This window comes from Schistocerca cancellata, chromosome 1 (genome assembly GCF_023864275.1).
Source record: "Schistocerca cancellata isolate TAMUIC-IGC-003103 chromosome 1, iqSchCanc2.1, whole genome shotgun sequence".
Lineage (NCBI taxonomy): Eukaryota > Metazoa > Arthropoda > Insecta > Orthoptera > Acrididae > Schistocerca > Schistocerca cancellata.
In genome coordinates this window covers 468065264-468078496 of record NC_064626.1, presented here as the reverse complement: position 1 = coordinate 468078496, position 13233 = coordinate 468065264, and the positions used below count along the sequence as shown (strand labels likewise).

Sequence of the window (13233 nt, the reverse complement as noted above, 5' to 3'; positions counted from 1 at the left end):
ACTGTAAATTGTGATCTGGAGAGTTAGGTGCCTAGTAAGTGGATAAAGACTGGAAAAGACTTACAATGGTTTAATAACAAAATTCGGCAGATAATGAGGAAGCAGAAGCTGTTGCACTCTCAGTTCAAAAGGGAACGCATAAATGACAAGAGAAGGTTAGTAGAGATTCATGAGTCTGTGAAAAGATCTATGTGCGAAGCATACAACAACTACCAATGTCACACCTTAGCAAAAGATCTGGCAGAGGTCCCGAGAAAATTCTGGTCTTGTGTAAAATCGCTAAGCAGGTGTGACGCTCCATTCAGGTCCTTGGTGAACTGTCTGGTGTGGCAGTTGAAGATAGCAAAACAAAAACCAAAGTGTTAAATTTCACATTCAAGAAATTGTTTACACAGGAGAATCGTACAAACATATCATCTTTTGACCATCGGACAGACTCCCGTATGGACGACACAGTATTAAGTGTACCTGGTGTAGTGAAGCAACTGAAAGATTTGAGAGAAAATAAATCACCAGTTCCAGATGGAATTCCAGTTCAATTTTACAAAGAGCACTCTACGGCATTGGCCCTTTACCTAGCTTGCATTTATCGTGAATCTCTCACAGATAACAAAGTCCTAAGCAACTGGAAAAAAGTGCAGGGGACTCCAGTATATAAGAAATGGTAAAGAACAGACCCGTTAAGTTACAGACCAATATCCCTTATTTCTGTTTGCTGCAGAAACCTTGAACATATTCTCAGTTCGAATATAATTTTCTTGAGACTGAGAAGCTTATATACACGAATCAGAATAGTTTTAGAAAGCATCGCTCATGCGAAGCTCAGCTTGCCCTTTTCTCAAGTGATATACTGAGAACTGTGGATGAAGGGCAAAAGGCAGATTCTATATTTCTAGATTTCCGGAAAGCATTTGATACGGTGCCCCATTGCAGGCTGTTAACGAAGGTACGAGCATATGAAATAAGTTCACAGATATATGAGTGGCACCAAGACTTCTTAAATAATAAAACCCAGTATGTTGGCCTCGACAGCAAGTGTTCATCAGAGACAGGGTATCATCAGGAGTGCCCCAAGGAAGTATGATAGGACTGCTGTTTTTTTCTTTATACATAAATGATTTGGTGGACAGGGTGGGCAGCAATCTGTGGTTGTCTTGTGATGCTGCCGTGGTGTATGTTAAGGTGTCGAAGTTGAATGACTGTATGAAGATACAAGATGACGTAGACAAAATTTCCAGTTGGTGAGATATATGGCTGCTAGCCCTAAATGTGGAAAAATATAAGTGAATGCAGATAAGTAGGAAGATCAAACATGTAATGTTCGAATACAGTAGTTTGTTGGTAGGGTTGTGCTGCTAAAACAAACAAAAACTCATACTGTTCAAGCTGTGTGTGTGTGTGTGTGTGTGTGTGTGTGTGTGTGTGTGTGTGTGGTTTAAATTTTGAAATAGATGTTGGTTTTATGTACTATTTATGTTAAAAAATTAAATTTGTGAAAGATCCTTCATACTTTCTAATTGCTGGCATTATTCTTTTAGCACGTGGACAGGAAATACATCGGCATGCTTACAAACAGTAACTATTTTGTCGACTATGTTGAAGCAGTTTTACTGGATGAAAGATCTTCACTTAATATAGGAATTGTGTATAATTTCCTTTGTCTGTATTTTCCTAAGGTAAGTTCAGTTCTGTAATTCTGTTTTCATTAACATTTCTTATATATATCCATTTTGTAAGTGTGTGTGTGTGTGTGTGTATTTTTGGAGGTATAATATTTCTTACCATAAACACTTTTTCTTTCAGGTGGCATCTCATGTTCTCACAGAGCAAACTTGTAACCTAATTGATAACTTGGTCACCTCATTATCAGGAATTGTTCCCATGGTAAATGTTAGAGCCACTGCATTAAAACTTAATGGTGATCTCCGAGCATTGACTATGGTGTACAACTCAGATGCATCATTACCAGTGTCTGATGAGCTGACTCCAACCTTGCTTCAGCTGTTGACAAAAGCACGTGAAGCTCGTCAGACCATAGAGGCGGAAGAGAATGCAGGTTGGTATTGCTACTACAGAACTGTTATTAAAATTTTTAATGGCTTCTGTGTGTGCAACAATGTTTCGTTTCAAAGTATTATCTTAAAATGTACTGCCCTGCAGTGTTGGCGACTAGAATAGACCCATGCATAGTCCTGCCGGTCATACGAGGCAGTTAAAAGGTGTCCTATACCTAGTACACCTTTCACATTAAAGACTTGGCTATTTTCAAATGACAGTCATTATTAGCTCACATCACAACCCCTCCCTCAACCTATTTGGCTAAATTACTTATGGTTCCCCTTTGAGGTCCTGACTGCCTCTTATCTAATTTTTCACAGCCATTAGAGTAGATACACTAAAAGGTATCAGATAGATTATATAATGGTAAGACAGAGATTTAGGAACCAGGTTTTAAATTGTAAGACATTTCCAGGGGCAGATGTGGACTCTGACCACAATCTATTGGTTATGATCTGTAGATTAAAACTGAAGAAACTGCAAAAAGGTGGGAATTTAAGGAGATGGGACCTGGATAAACTGAAAGAACCAGAGGTTGTACAGAGTTTCAGGGAGAGCATAAGGGAACAATTGACAGGAATGGGGGAAAGAAATACAGTAGAAGAAGAATGGGTAGCTTTGAGGGATGAAGTAGTGAAGGCAGCAGAGGATCAAGTAGGTAAAAAGACGAGGGCTAGTAGAAATCCTTGGGTAACAGAAGAAATATTGAATTTAATTGATGAAAGGAGAAAATATAAAAATGCAGTAAATGAAGCAGGCAAAAAGGAATACAAACGTCTCAAAAATGAGATCGACAGGAAGTGCAGAATGGCTAAGCAGGGATGGCTAGAGGACAAATGTAAGGATGTAGAGGCTTATCTCACTAGGGGTAAGATAGATACTGCCTACAGGAAAATTAAAGAGACCTTTGGAGATAAGAGAACCACTTGTATGAACATCAAGAGCTCAGATGGAAACCCAGTTCTAAGCAAAGAAGGGAAAGCAGAAAGGTGGAAGGAGTATATAGAGGGTCTATACAAGGGCGATGTACTTGAGGACAATATTATGGAAATGGAAGAGGATGTAGATGAAGATGAAATGGGAGATACGATACTGCGTGAAGAGTTTGACAGAGCACTGAAAGACCTGAGTCGAAACAAGGCCCCCGGAGTAGACAACATTCCAGTAGAACTACTGACGGCCTTGGGAGAGCCAGTCCTGACAAAACTTTACCATCTGGTGAGCAAGATGTATGAAACAGGCGAAATACCCTCAGACTTCAAGAAGAATGTAATAATTTCAATCCCAAAGAAAGCAGGTGTTGACAGATGTGAAAATTACCGAACAATCAGTTTAATAAGCAACAGCTGCAAAATACTAACACGAATTCTTTACAGACGAATGGAAAAACTAGTAGAAGCCGACCTCGGGGAAGATCAGTTTGGATTCCGTAGAAATACTGGAACACGTGAGGCAATACTGACCTTACGACTTATCTTAGAAGAAAGATTAAGGAAAGGCAAATCTACGTTTCTAGCATTTGTAGACTTAGAGAAAGCTTTTGACAATGTTGACTGGAAAACTCTCTTTCAAATTCTAAAGGTGGCAGGGGTAAAATACAGGGAGCGAAAGGCTATTTACAATTTGTACAGAAACCAGATGGCAGTTATAAGAGTCGAGGGGCATGAGAGGGAAGCAGCGGTTGGGAAGGGAGTGAGACAGGGTTGTAGCCTCTCCCCAATGTTATTCAATCTGTATATTGAGCAAGCAGTAAAGGAAACAAAAGAAAAATTCGGAGTAGGTATTAAAATCCATAGAGAAGAAATAAAAACTTTGAGGTTCGCCGATGACATTGTAATTCTGTCAGAGACAGCAAAGGACTTGGAAGAGCAGTTGAACGGAATGGATGGTGTCTTGAAGGGAGGATATAAGATGAACATCAACAAAAGCAAAACGAGGATAATGGAATGTAGTCGAATTAAGTCGGGTGATGCTGAGGGTATTAGATTAGGAAATGAGACACTTAAAGTAGTCAAGGAGTTTTGCTATTTGGGGAGCAAAATAACTGATGATGGTCGAAGTAGAGAGGATATAAAATGTAGACTGGCAATGGCAAGGAAAGCGTTTCTGAAGAAGAGAAATTTGTTAACATCGAGTATAGATTTAAGTGTCAGGAAGTCATTTCTGAAAGTATTTGTATGGAGTGTAGCCATGTATGGAAGTGAAACATGGACGGTAAATAGTTTGGACAAGAAGAGAATAGAAGCTTTTGAAATGTGGTGCTACAGAAGAATGCTGAAGATTAGATGGGTAGATCACATAACTAATGAGGAAGTATTGAATAGGATTGGGGAGAAGAGAAGTTTGTGGCACAACTTGACCAGAAGAAGGGATCGGTTGGTAGGACATGTTCTGTGGCATCAAGGGATCACCAATTTAGTATTGGAAGGCAGCGTGGAGGGTAAAAATCGTAGGGGGAGACCAAGAGATGAATACACTAAGCAAATTCAGAAGGATGTAGGTTGCAGTAGGTACTGGGAGATGAAGAAGCTTGCACAGGATAGAGTAGCATGGAGAGCTGCATCAAACCAGTCTCAGGACTGAAGACAACAACAACAACAACAACAACATCATGTTCACGCCTGAAATCAATTGTGGTAGCCAGTCTGTTGTAGGATGGAAGTGGCACCATGTACCCTCACAGTTGCCTTGTCGTGGTCGGATTGCACACAGGGTGAGGGACTCCAGTCAGAGTGAGTGGCATCAGGGTGGGACCATCTGCAATGAAATGAAATGGTCCAAACTTACTCATACTAATAGCAATGCCTACTTGGCTGTCTAAGCAGATAGAAAACAACGTTTCAATGCAGAGGCTTACAATTACATAGTGTTTCCATGTTTGACCATGCCGTGGGATGAAAGGCAGGCAACAAGAAATGAAATTAGATAGTTCACTCAGTTTTTATTGTGTTCTAGAACCAATTGAGAATCTTTGGCAACAACAAAGCCACTGTTTTTTGATGAAAACATGGAGACTAGGTATGAAGAAGTCACTGAAATAGAGAAAACTTTAAATGCTAATCAATCTCAGGCATGTCAGGCCAAGGACAAGCTTTGGGATATATCAGTTACCATCTCTCCTCATAACAAAATCAAATGATCTCATCCCCCCATCATGACCTTCATTACAAATAGATCAAGAACTGCATGCTAATCTAGAGTGGCGCAGAGTACATTTTGTTATCTGCATTCAGATGATACCTAAGGGTAATAGGTTGGGCACTGGCTTTCGATGGAAATGTTTTACCTGAGTAACTTAAGATCATGGTTTATAACTGTGAGGTAAAACCCTATTTCCTTCCACTTATGAGATGCTTTACATGCCTGAGTTTTGGACACATCCTGCTCTATTAAGGAACATACTTGTGGGGTGTGTAGAAGGATAACAGATGACTGTAGACTTTGAGAACAACCCCCTACATGTGTAAACTTCCCAGACCACCACTCATCTCATTCGTTGACATGTTCAGTATTCTAGAAGGAGAGGAAACTCCAAGGCCACCTATCATAACAAGTCGCTAAGAAAAAGTTCAAATGACTCTACCCATCTGACATGACATGCTCGCTCTTCTGTGCCCTCTGATTGTTTTTTCCAAACTTTGTAACCAAATCCCCACCTAGCAAGATAATAAAATTATCTTGAGTGGCAACTCCTGGCACTAGCTGCATCTCAAAGCCTGTTTCTCAGCAGAGGAAGGATACATCAGCTTACATCACCCCCAACCACACAGCACCAGTGGAAACCACCCCACCAGTGCAGCCCCACACACCTTGTTCTCCTCTGGTATCACTAGGGAAGAGTGCACACTTGAAACTGTCCTCCACCCAGGATGTAACAGGCCAGCAATCTAACACCAACCAATGGTTGAAAGAGCCACAGCCTGTAGATTGTAGAAAAGGAATCACTTTAATATTGAGAGGACATCTGGGAAGAATCTGCCCAATCATACATTCAGACACTTCCAGTGAGCAGGTACCTCTAAACACTGTCATACAAGATATGGCAGTTTGTGTCTACTGTCGGAGTAACAGTATATTAATATTTATCTACACCCAAACGGATACAAACCATATCATGAGTTGGTGGGGCTAGTGTACAGCTGTCTCCACAGGGAGCTTCAGTGCCTACAGTGAGCAGCAAAAACACTTCTAGCCTGGGTCAAATTTCAGGACAGGAAATATTGCTACTTAAGACTGGGGCTGCAGCACATTTCAATACTGTCCACAGAACATATTTAACCATGGATATTACAATCTGCAGCCAGAGAATCTCACTTTTGATCCTGGGGAACATACATGATGTCTTCTGTGACCATACGACCACTTTCTTGTTACTCTCTCCCTCCCAAACCACCAACCAGTGGAACATGCACCTTGTTGATTTCTCCTGAAAGTGAACTGGCAAGCTTTCACCTCCAAAGTAAGTTTTGAAGCCAGTCAAGAGAATGATACCAAAGGAGTGGAACAAAATGCTATTGGTAATTACACACACTTGGAGGCAACAATAGCTTCAGACCACCCCACTCAAAACCTGTGCCATGGTGGTTGGAAGAAAAAAACAATCAGAGGGCACAGAAGAGCGAGCATGTTATGATATAAATACCATCCTTCTACAGAATATTTAATAGCTCTCGAAAGTTTTTGGGCAAAAGTGCGGGTTTTGGATAGAAAAGAGAGAGAAGTGTTGAGAATAATATGCACCATTTGTGAGAGTCACTGCCCCATCGTCTCAGGTATGGACTAAACTCCACATTTGTGGTCACCAACCATCCACAGTAGGTCCTGGCATCTACCTGAATGGTGGGATCTTTTCTGATCCCTTGGTCGTTGCAGAATGTTTTGCAGCACACTTCACCGAACTGTTCACTTGTAGTAACTATCATCTAAATTTTCTGATCTGGAAACACCTAGCTAAATGAACCTACTTGTTCTTCCTTGTACAAGGCCTGGAATCATACAATGTTCCATTTTGTAAATGGGAGCTCCACAGGGCTTTAGCAGTGTGTTGAGACACAGCCCCTAAACGCATTAAAATCCACGGTTAGATGATTGAACACCTTAGCAACACCAGAATAAAACACATCCTCGGGTTTCTCAATTGTATTTGACAACACGGGGAATTTCTCTCCCAATGGAAGGAGAGTATCAATATTCCTATCCTAAAACCAGGAAAAGAACCACAAATTTTGACTATCAACCAATCTCTTTAATGGATGGTTTGTGTAAATTATTGAAAGACTGATCAGTTGAAGAATGTGTTGGTGCCTGGAAGCCCTAGATATTTACAATAATATCTAAGCAGCTTTCGAACACTTTGTTCCCCACATATCAACTGAAACATCAGGAATCTGCTGTATGCAATGCTCTTGCACATTGCCAATATCTGACCACCATGTACTTCAATCTGCAGAAGACATATGATATTGCCAGGAACCATCACATCCTGTGTGCTGTGCATTAGTTGGGTTTTCAGGGTTTTTTTTTTTACCAATTTTTATACAGAATTTTGTATCAGCTCTGACCGTTCCGGGTCCAGGTAGATTTAGCCTTCAGCAACCAGTGTGTACAGCATGTAATGGTGTAATGTTTGTGTTGCCACTGCACTGACACCGTTGTTGCAGAATGGCAACTTGTGTCCCCAGAATGACGTGTGTGGGAGCTGTGGGGATGGGATCTTCTCATGGCGAGTGCAGTGTCATGAATGCTGGCTCAATAAAAAATTTGTTATTATTGAATATTTTATCATACCATATGTCAGCATTGTTGCAAAAGTCCCAAGATTATGGAGGAGGCTAGACTGCAGGTCTCTGGCTGGGCTGTGGCCTGTCTGCTGTGGTCTGCCTAAGACTGATGCCACAACAATTCTTCCCTTGGGAGAATTCAGTGCTCTGAATTCCAAGCTACTACAGAACCTATGAATTACTGGTGATACAACTGTGTCTACATTTTCTCCTCTTTTTGCAGCTTTGATGCAATTTTTTTTTTCCACCTTAGTACTCGACTTTTACTTATCTAAAAGTAGAGAATCAAGTACTCATTCATTACTGTGAATTATCCTTCTTACACTAGCTTCTTCAACATATCAGAAGCCAAGAATCGTGCCACATTGATAACACCACTTCTTGCCTGATCACTGAATTAAGCAATGTTGGGCCTGGAAAGTTCTTGGGTGAGGGACCGTCCAGGAAAAACTGGGTGCCGTTGGTTTTAAGGACACACAAGTTGCTGATATGGTATCCAATTGAAAGACTTGCAACAGGCCAGTGAGCCACACAAAATTATCATCACACCATATCACTCATCTTCACCTACATAGTCATCCTATTCCCCATGTTGTACATTATCCTATTAACTATAACATCTTATTACTAGGTCGGAGCAAAAAAAAAAAAAAACAGCCTTCAACACATGAACCCTTAATCCACTTCTGTTTCACAATAGCGTTTTCTCCTTGTCATATTTCGCAAAACCAGATATGTTCTCCCATCATGACTCCCATTATTTCTTACATCATTTCTGATAATATCGTGCTTTGATTTTTTGCTATTATGCTTACTGAGCTTTGAAGAACCAGGAACAATATAACAATGAAGTCACGGCCTGTGACCTTTCTGTGAGGTATTGTCCTACTACACTGTTGTCATGATGAGAATACAGAAAACCCAAACCATAAGACACTGCTGCAGCACTAATTTCTTTTAACTACCACACTGGAGAAAAGAATCACAGATAGAATCAGAAGGAGTGTAATACAGGAGTGGAGAGAAGCTCCACACTGAGTGCAGGTACTCAGTGGACATCAAACCACGTATCTACTATCACAGGTGTTTGAAGGACTCCTAAATTCCTAAATCACTTCCCAACACTGTTTACAATAAATTACACTTCCACTTGCTTACCATGTACACTCATATGTACTTCCCCAGTACCAGTTTTTTTCCATGTCTCAGCTGCACATACTCTCTGTATTGCCTGGTATTATGCCCGCTTTGTTGGCATGTCCAATATACTACATCATGCGATTTGACACATGGAGTCACAAGAACTGGTAGGTTAAACTGCAAGCGTGTAACTGGTTTCATCGGTTCTTCCTTTGGACACTTTCTGAGTACCTGATGTAATTGAAATGTATTAATAGGACAATGGGAAGAGGATGGAATTAAACTCGGGACTAATGGTCTCAAGGAACCCCAGAGTGGTTACAGGATACACATCTGCTACTTACTCTCAATTGACGGTGAAAGCAGGATCTCCACCGATTCCACTGCTGATGCCACATTTGCTGGACCACTACATTCACACCAGTGTTGCAGGATAGCCATTGCTGCCACAAAAATCATTGTGTGTGAGAGGCTGTGGGGCTGGGTTCTTCCAGGAAAGGTGGCAAGTGTGAAGTCAAGGAAGGTGGCTTACTGAAACATTCTTTATTATTTGACATTTCTCATACAGCAGTTTGATGGCAGCAGCCCAGGTGCTCGGTGTGGCTAGTAGCAGTGAGTGAGGCAGCATAATGGAGGCTGGTGGTTTCGGCAGCCTCGCTGATGTGAGACGGTTGTCCACTCAAGAACCTAGCAAGCTTCCGGTTGGAAAGACATACTCTGTTTATGGCCCAAGGCGGTTGGCAGGGATGTGCAGGCACACTGAGTTGAACCCAGAACCTTAAAGGCCAGCTGGAGTGTCAGGTGACAGCACCCAATGAGAGGCCTTGCCTCAGCAGTACCCATTCAAAGTCCAAAACTGTGGAGACTATCTGACAGCTCATAGACAAATGACTGCTTGGTTGATGATGCTGTTCGATGAAGCTACAGTTGCTCGGCTGTACATCCGACTGATGATTAACACAGGGACTGTGCCATACAAATGCATGATGGCGATGGAATGAAGCTGTTGGCTGAATTGTGGGTGTACGTACTTGCACTGGCCATGTGTATAGTGGCAGTAACTTAATTCCTATCATGTAGCCGGGTGTGAAGTGTTGCTTTACGCTACAGTGTATAGCAATCCAGCCCACCATAACACCAGTGTTATTGAACACTCAACAGCAAAATTACGCATGTGGCTGCCTCGAATACCCTATGGCTGGATGAGACTGGTGCCACAACAAAGAATCAGATTTCCCCTAGGAATCAGTTTTAAGAGTAAGCCTTTTCACCATTGCAATTGGTGGTATTGTGACTAGAGCCATGCATTGTGCCATATCTGCCCACTCAAGCTCGGCTGCGGCCAACTGCTCCATCCTGTTGCCCACACCAGGGGTATTCGAGCTCAAGTATAGCGGCAATGGAGTGCACGAGCCGCAATGTGCTGTCGAGGCCTTCGGCTCGTCAGGTATCTGGCTGAGCCCTGGTGTCAACAAGGCTCGGTGCAACCGGGAAACAGGTGGCACTGGGGAAGCGGTATTGGCAGGCCACTCACATGCAGAATAGCTTTCTGAATCGTCTGCACTCCTTTGAGAATCGTTAAGGTTTTATATGCTAGGAACATGACATTCTTGAGCCCTTACAAAGAAAAGTAATGCGTAATGTAACATTATGGATGCAACACAAAGAAGTACATATAAGTAATTGAATTCAATGCAAATGGTTTAATTAAGCTTCTCCATTATGGATATTAAAGAACCTGTGACTGTTTATTTGGTGTAAATAAGTAAAACTGCATCCAGTGACTTTTTTGAAATAGTTATTTATTCATTGCATGAAGTGGTTTTCAAACATTTTCAGGCTCATGTTCAGATGATGTACAGCAAGTTACATAGTATTTCAAACATAATGCTAGGTGCTGGCTTTGTGACAAGAAGATGGAAGATGCTTTAATGCATTGCCACTGCCAATTTGGTTCCAAAATTTAGTTTTTTGCTTACTGTGACAGTATGGGCGCTTTTGTTGATACCAACTGGCCGTTAGAATGGAAGCAGACAGATGTATATTAATAACAAAAGAGTCAGCACCTAGCTAGGTCACTCCAGGCAAATGCCAGGATGGTTCCTCTGAAAGGGCACGGCCGACTTCCTTCCCAATCCTTCCCTAATCCGATGAGACCGATGATCACGCTGTCTGGTCTCCTTCCCCAAACCAACCAACCAACCTAGCTAGCATTATGTTTGAAATACTATGTAAAATCCTGTACCCCATCTGAAGATGGGCCTGAAAACCACTTCATGCAGTGAATAAATAACTATTTCAAAAAAGTCACTGGATGCAGTTTTATGTATTTACCAATCATTTAATAGCCCTAATGCTTTTATAGTGCCTTACATTTCACCTGTACCACATCAAAAGGACTGATGAAGCTGTTGTACAGTGGGTAGGTCTAGTATGCAATATTAAAGTATTTTTCACTTTTCTGTTAACCTAAATGTTTTCATTATGGAATTGACTGGCTCAACACTTCCTTGGAATTTGTTGAGGAGGATCCACCTGTTTCGCATTTGACATAACTTTAAAATCAGGAACCACAGAAGGTAAAGGCAGTCTCAGATTGTTTTCTCTGTGAAGTTTGTTCCTGGATTTATTTTTCGTATACGGGTAAGAAGGAAAAGCCTTTCTGCACAGAAATGTGGATGAGAGAGGTAATGAACTTATTACCACTTTATTTGATAGAACTGGAAACTCTGTCTCCTAGCTAAACTAGAAACTTATCGGTGTTGAAGATTTATTTTCTGTAACTTAGTCACTAGAAGTTTCGAGTACCTGCTCATTTCAGTTTACACTTCACGTAGATTCCAAAACTATTGTATTTTTCAAGCGATTGCGAATCCATTTGTTGTTACTAGATGGAGCAGGGAAACTGTGTTTGAAATTTTTCCAAATCCCTTCAAAGGTTCCTTAATTTTATTCTTCACATTTTCGTCCAAAGTAACATGAATTTCTACTAGCAAATCATGAAAGGCATCTAAGCATGCAATTTGATAGGAGTTTAGACAGATTTCCCAAACTGCAAGGCTTTTAATGAACAATTCGTATGGTTTTGCACACTGCACGGATTTGTGTTTGGGCTGTGAAGTAATAAATTTCAGTTGTCAAATTTTAACAAAATTTCTTTCAAATAAGCTAAGCCGGAAGCGTATACTTTGCCTAGGAAAGGTGTACCGGGTGAGAAAAAGATAAATGTCGTACAATATGAGAACAGTTCTGCTGTGATATAACCATGTTACGTCTGTGTTAGTCAAAACTTGTAAATACTTGGGTTAATCCTGAAAAAATTTACTAATTAGTAGGGTGACCATTAATGAAATTAACTATTTTGATGGCATCATAAGGTACAGACGTTTCTCACATGTGCCTAACAATAAATTGATTTAATAATTACAAGTAAATGTGGAGATTTAAGTAACCATCTTGTTGCTGATGTTTTACAGACATGTTATTTTAATATAAGACCAGAGATGAAGTACTCTGTTGTTAAGTGCTGTGTGAAGGAAAAAGCTGCTTGCAAACAAGCCACAGAGATTTTGTTTCTCACCCACAACAATGCGATGCCTGGTGGGCAAACGACTTCACAAGCAGCCAAGCCACACAAGTGGCCAGGCGGACTGTTTCTGGCGGGGCACCACACTGCCCAACAGACCCTGGTGCGGCTCGACCGGCTGACTGGGTGGTGGCAGTCGACCCTACGGTCCCAGGCGGTCCACGCAGGCTCGTTGCACACATCTGATACTGACTCTTGTGGGACCCTTGATTCTGTCGTCACTGTTGTGGACAACTTTTGCCTGTATTACAGCTCTACATCATTGTGTACCACAGAGTCTCAACTTTACGGAGCCATATGGGTAGTAGAAAACTGGGCTGTGAATCATGGGTATCAATATTCCTCTACAAATACTTGCATTGTGCACTTTTTTTAACTCAGGCCTGTGCATCCTCACCCAGAATTTTACCTAGGTAACCAGTTACCTAAAGTCATAAAAAATTTCAAAGTTTTAGGCCCTTTATTTGATAGTAAGCTGACTTGGTTAACACATGTATACAACTTACAGGCAAACTGCACGAGGAAACTTTACCCTCAGATTTCTCAGCAACGCCCCTTGGGGTGCAGACTGCACAGTTCTTCTGGGAGGAGGTATCCCACCACTGAGGGTCAGATGCCAGCAACTCTTGTCGAACTATGTGGTCACAATTTTTCAGATGCCTACCCATT

General features: G+C 41.4%; 1 protein-coding gene across 1 annotated transcript in view; it reads left to right on the top strand.

Annotated features, from left to right (window-relative positions):
• LOC126177063 (ubiquitin carboxyl-terminal hydrolase 34) overlaps window positions 1–13233 on the top strand; it is a 479314-nt gene that overhangs the window by 453577 nt on the left and 12504 nt on the right. Inside the window, exons 50-51 of the mRNA XM_049924303.1 lie at window positions 1539–1676; window positions 1804–2056. Coding sequence (XP_049780260.1) covers window positions 1539–1676; window positions 1804–2056 — 391 coding nt within the window. The remainder of the gene's footprint in view (window positions 1–1538; window positions 1677–1803; window positions 2057–13233) is intronic.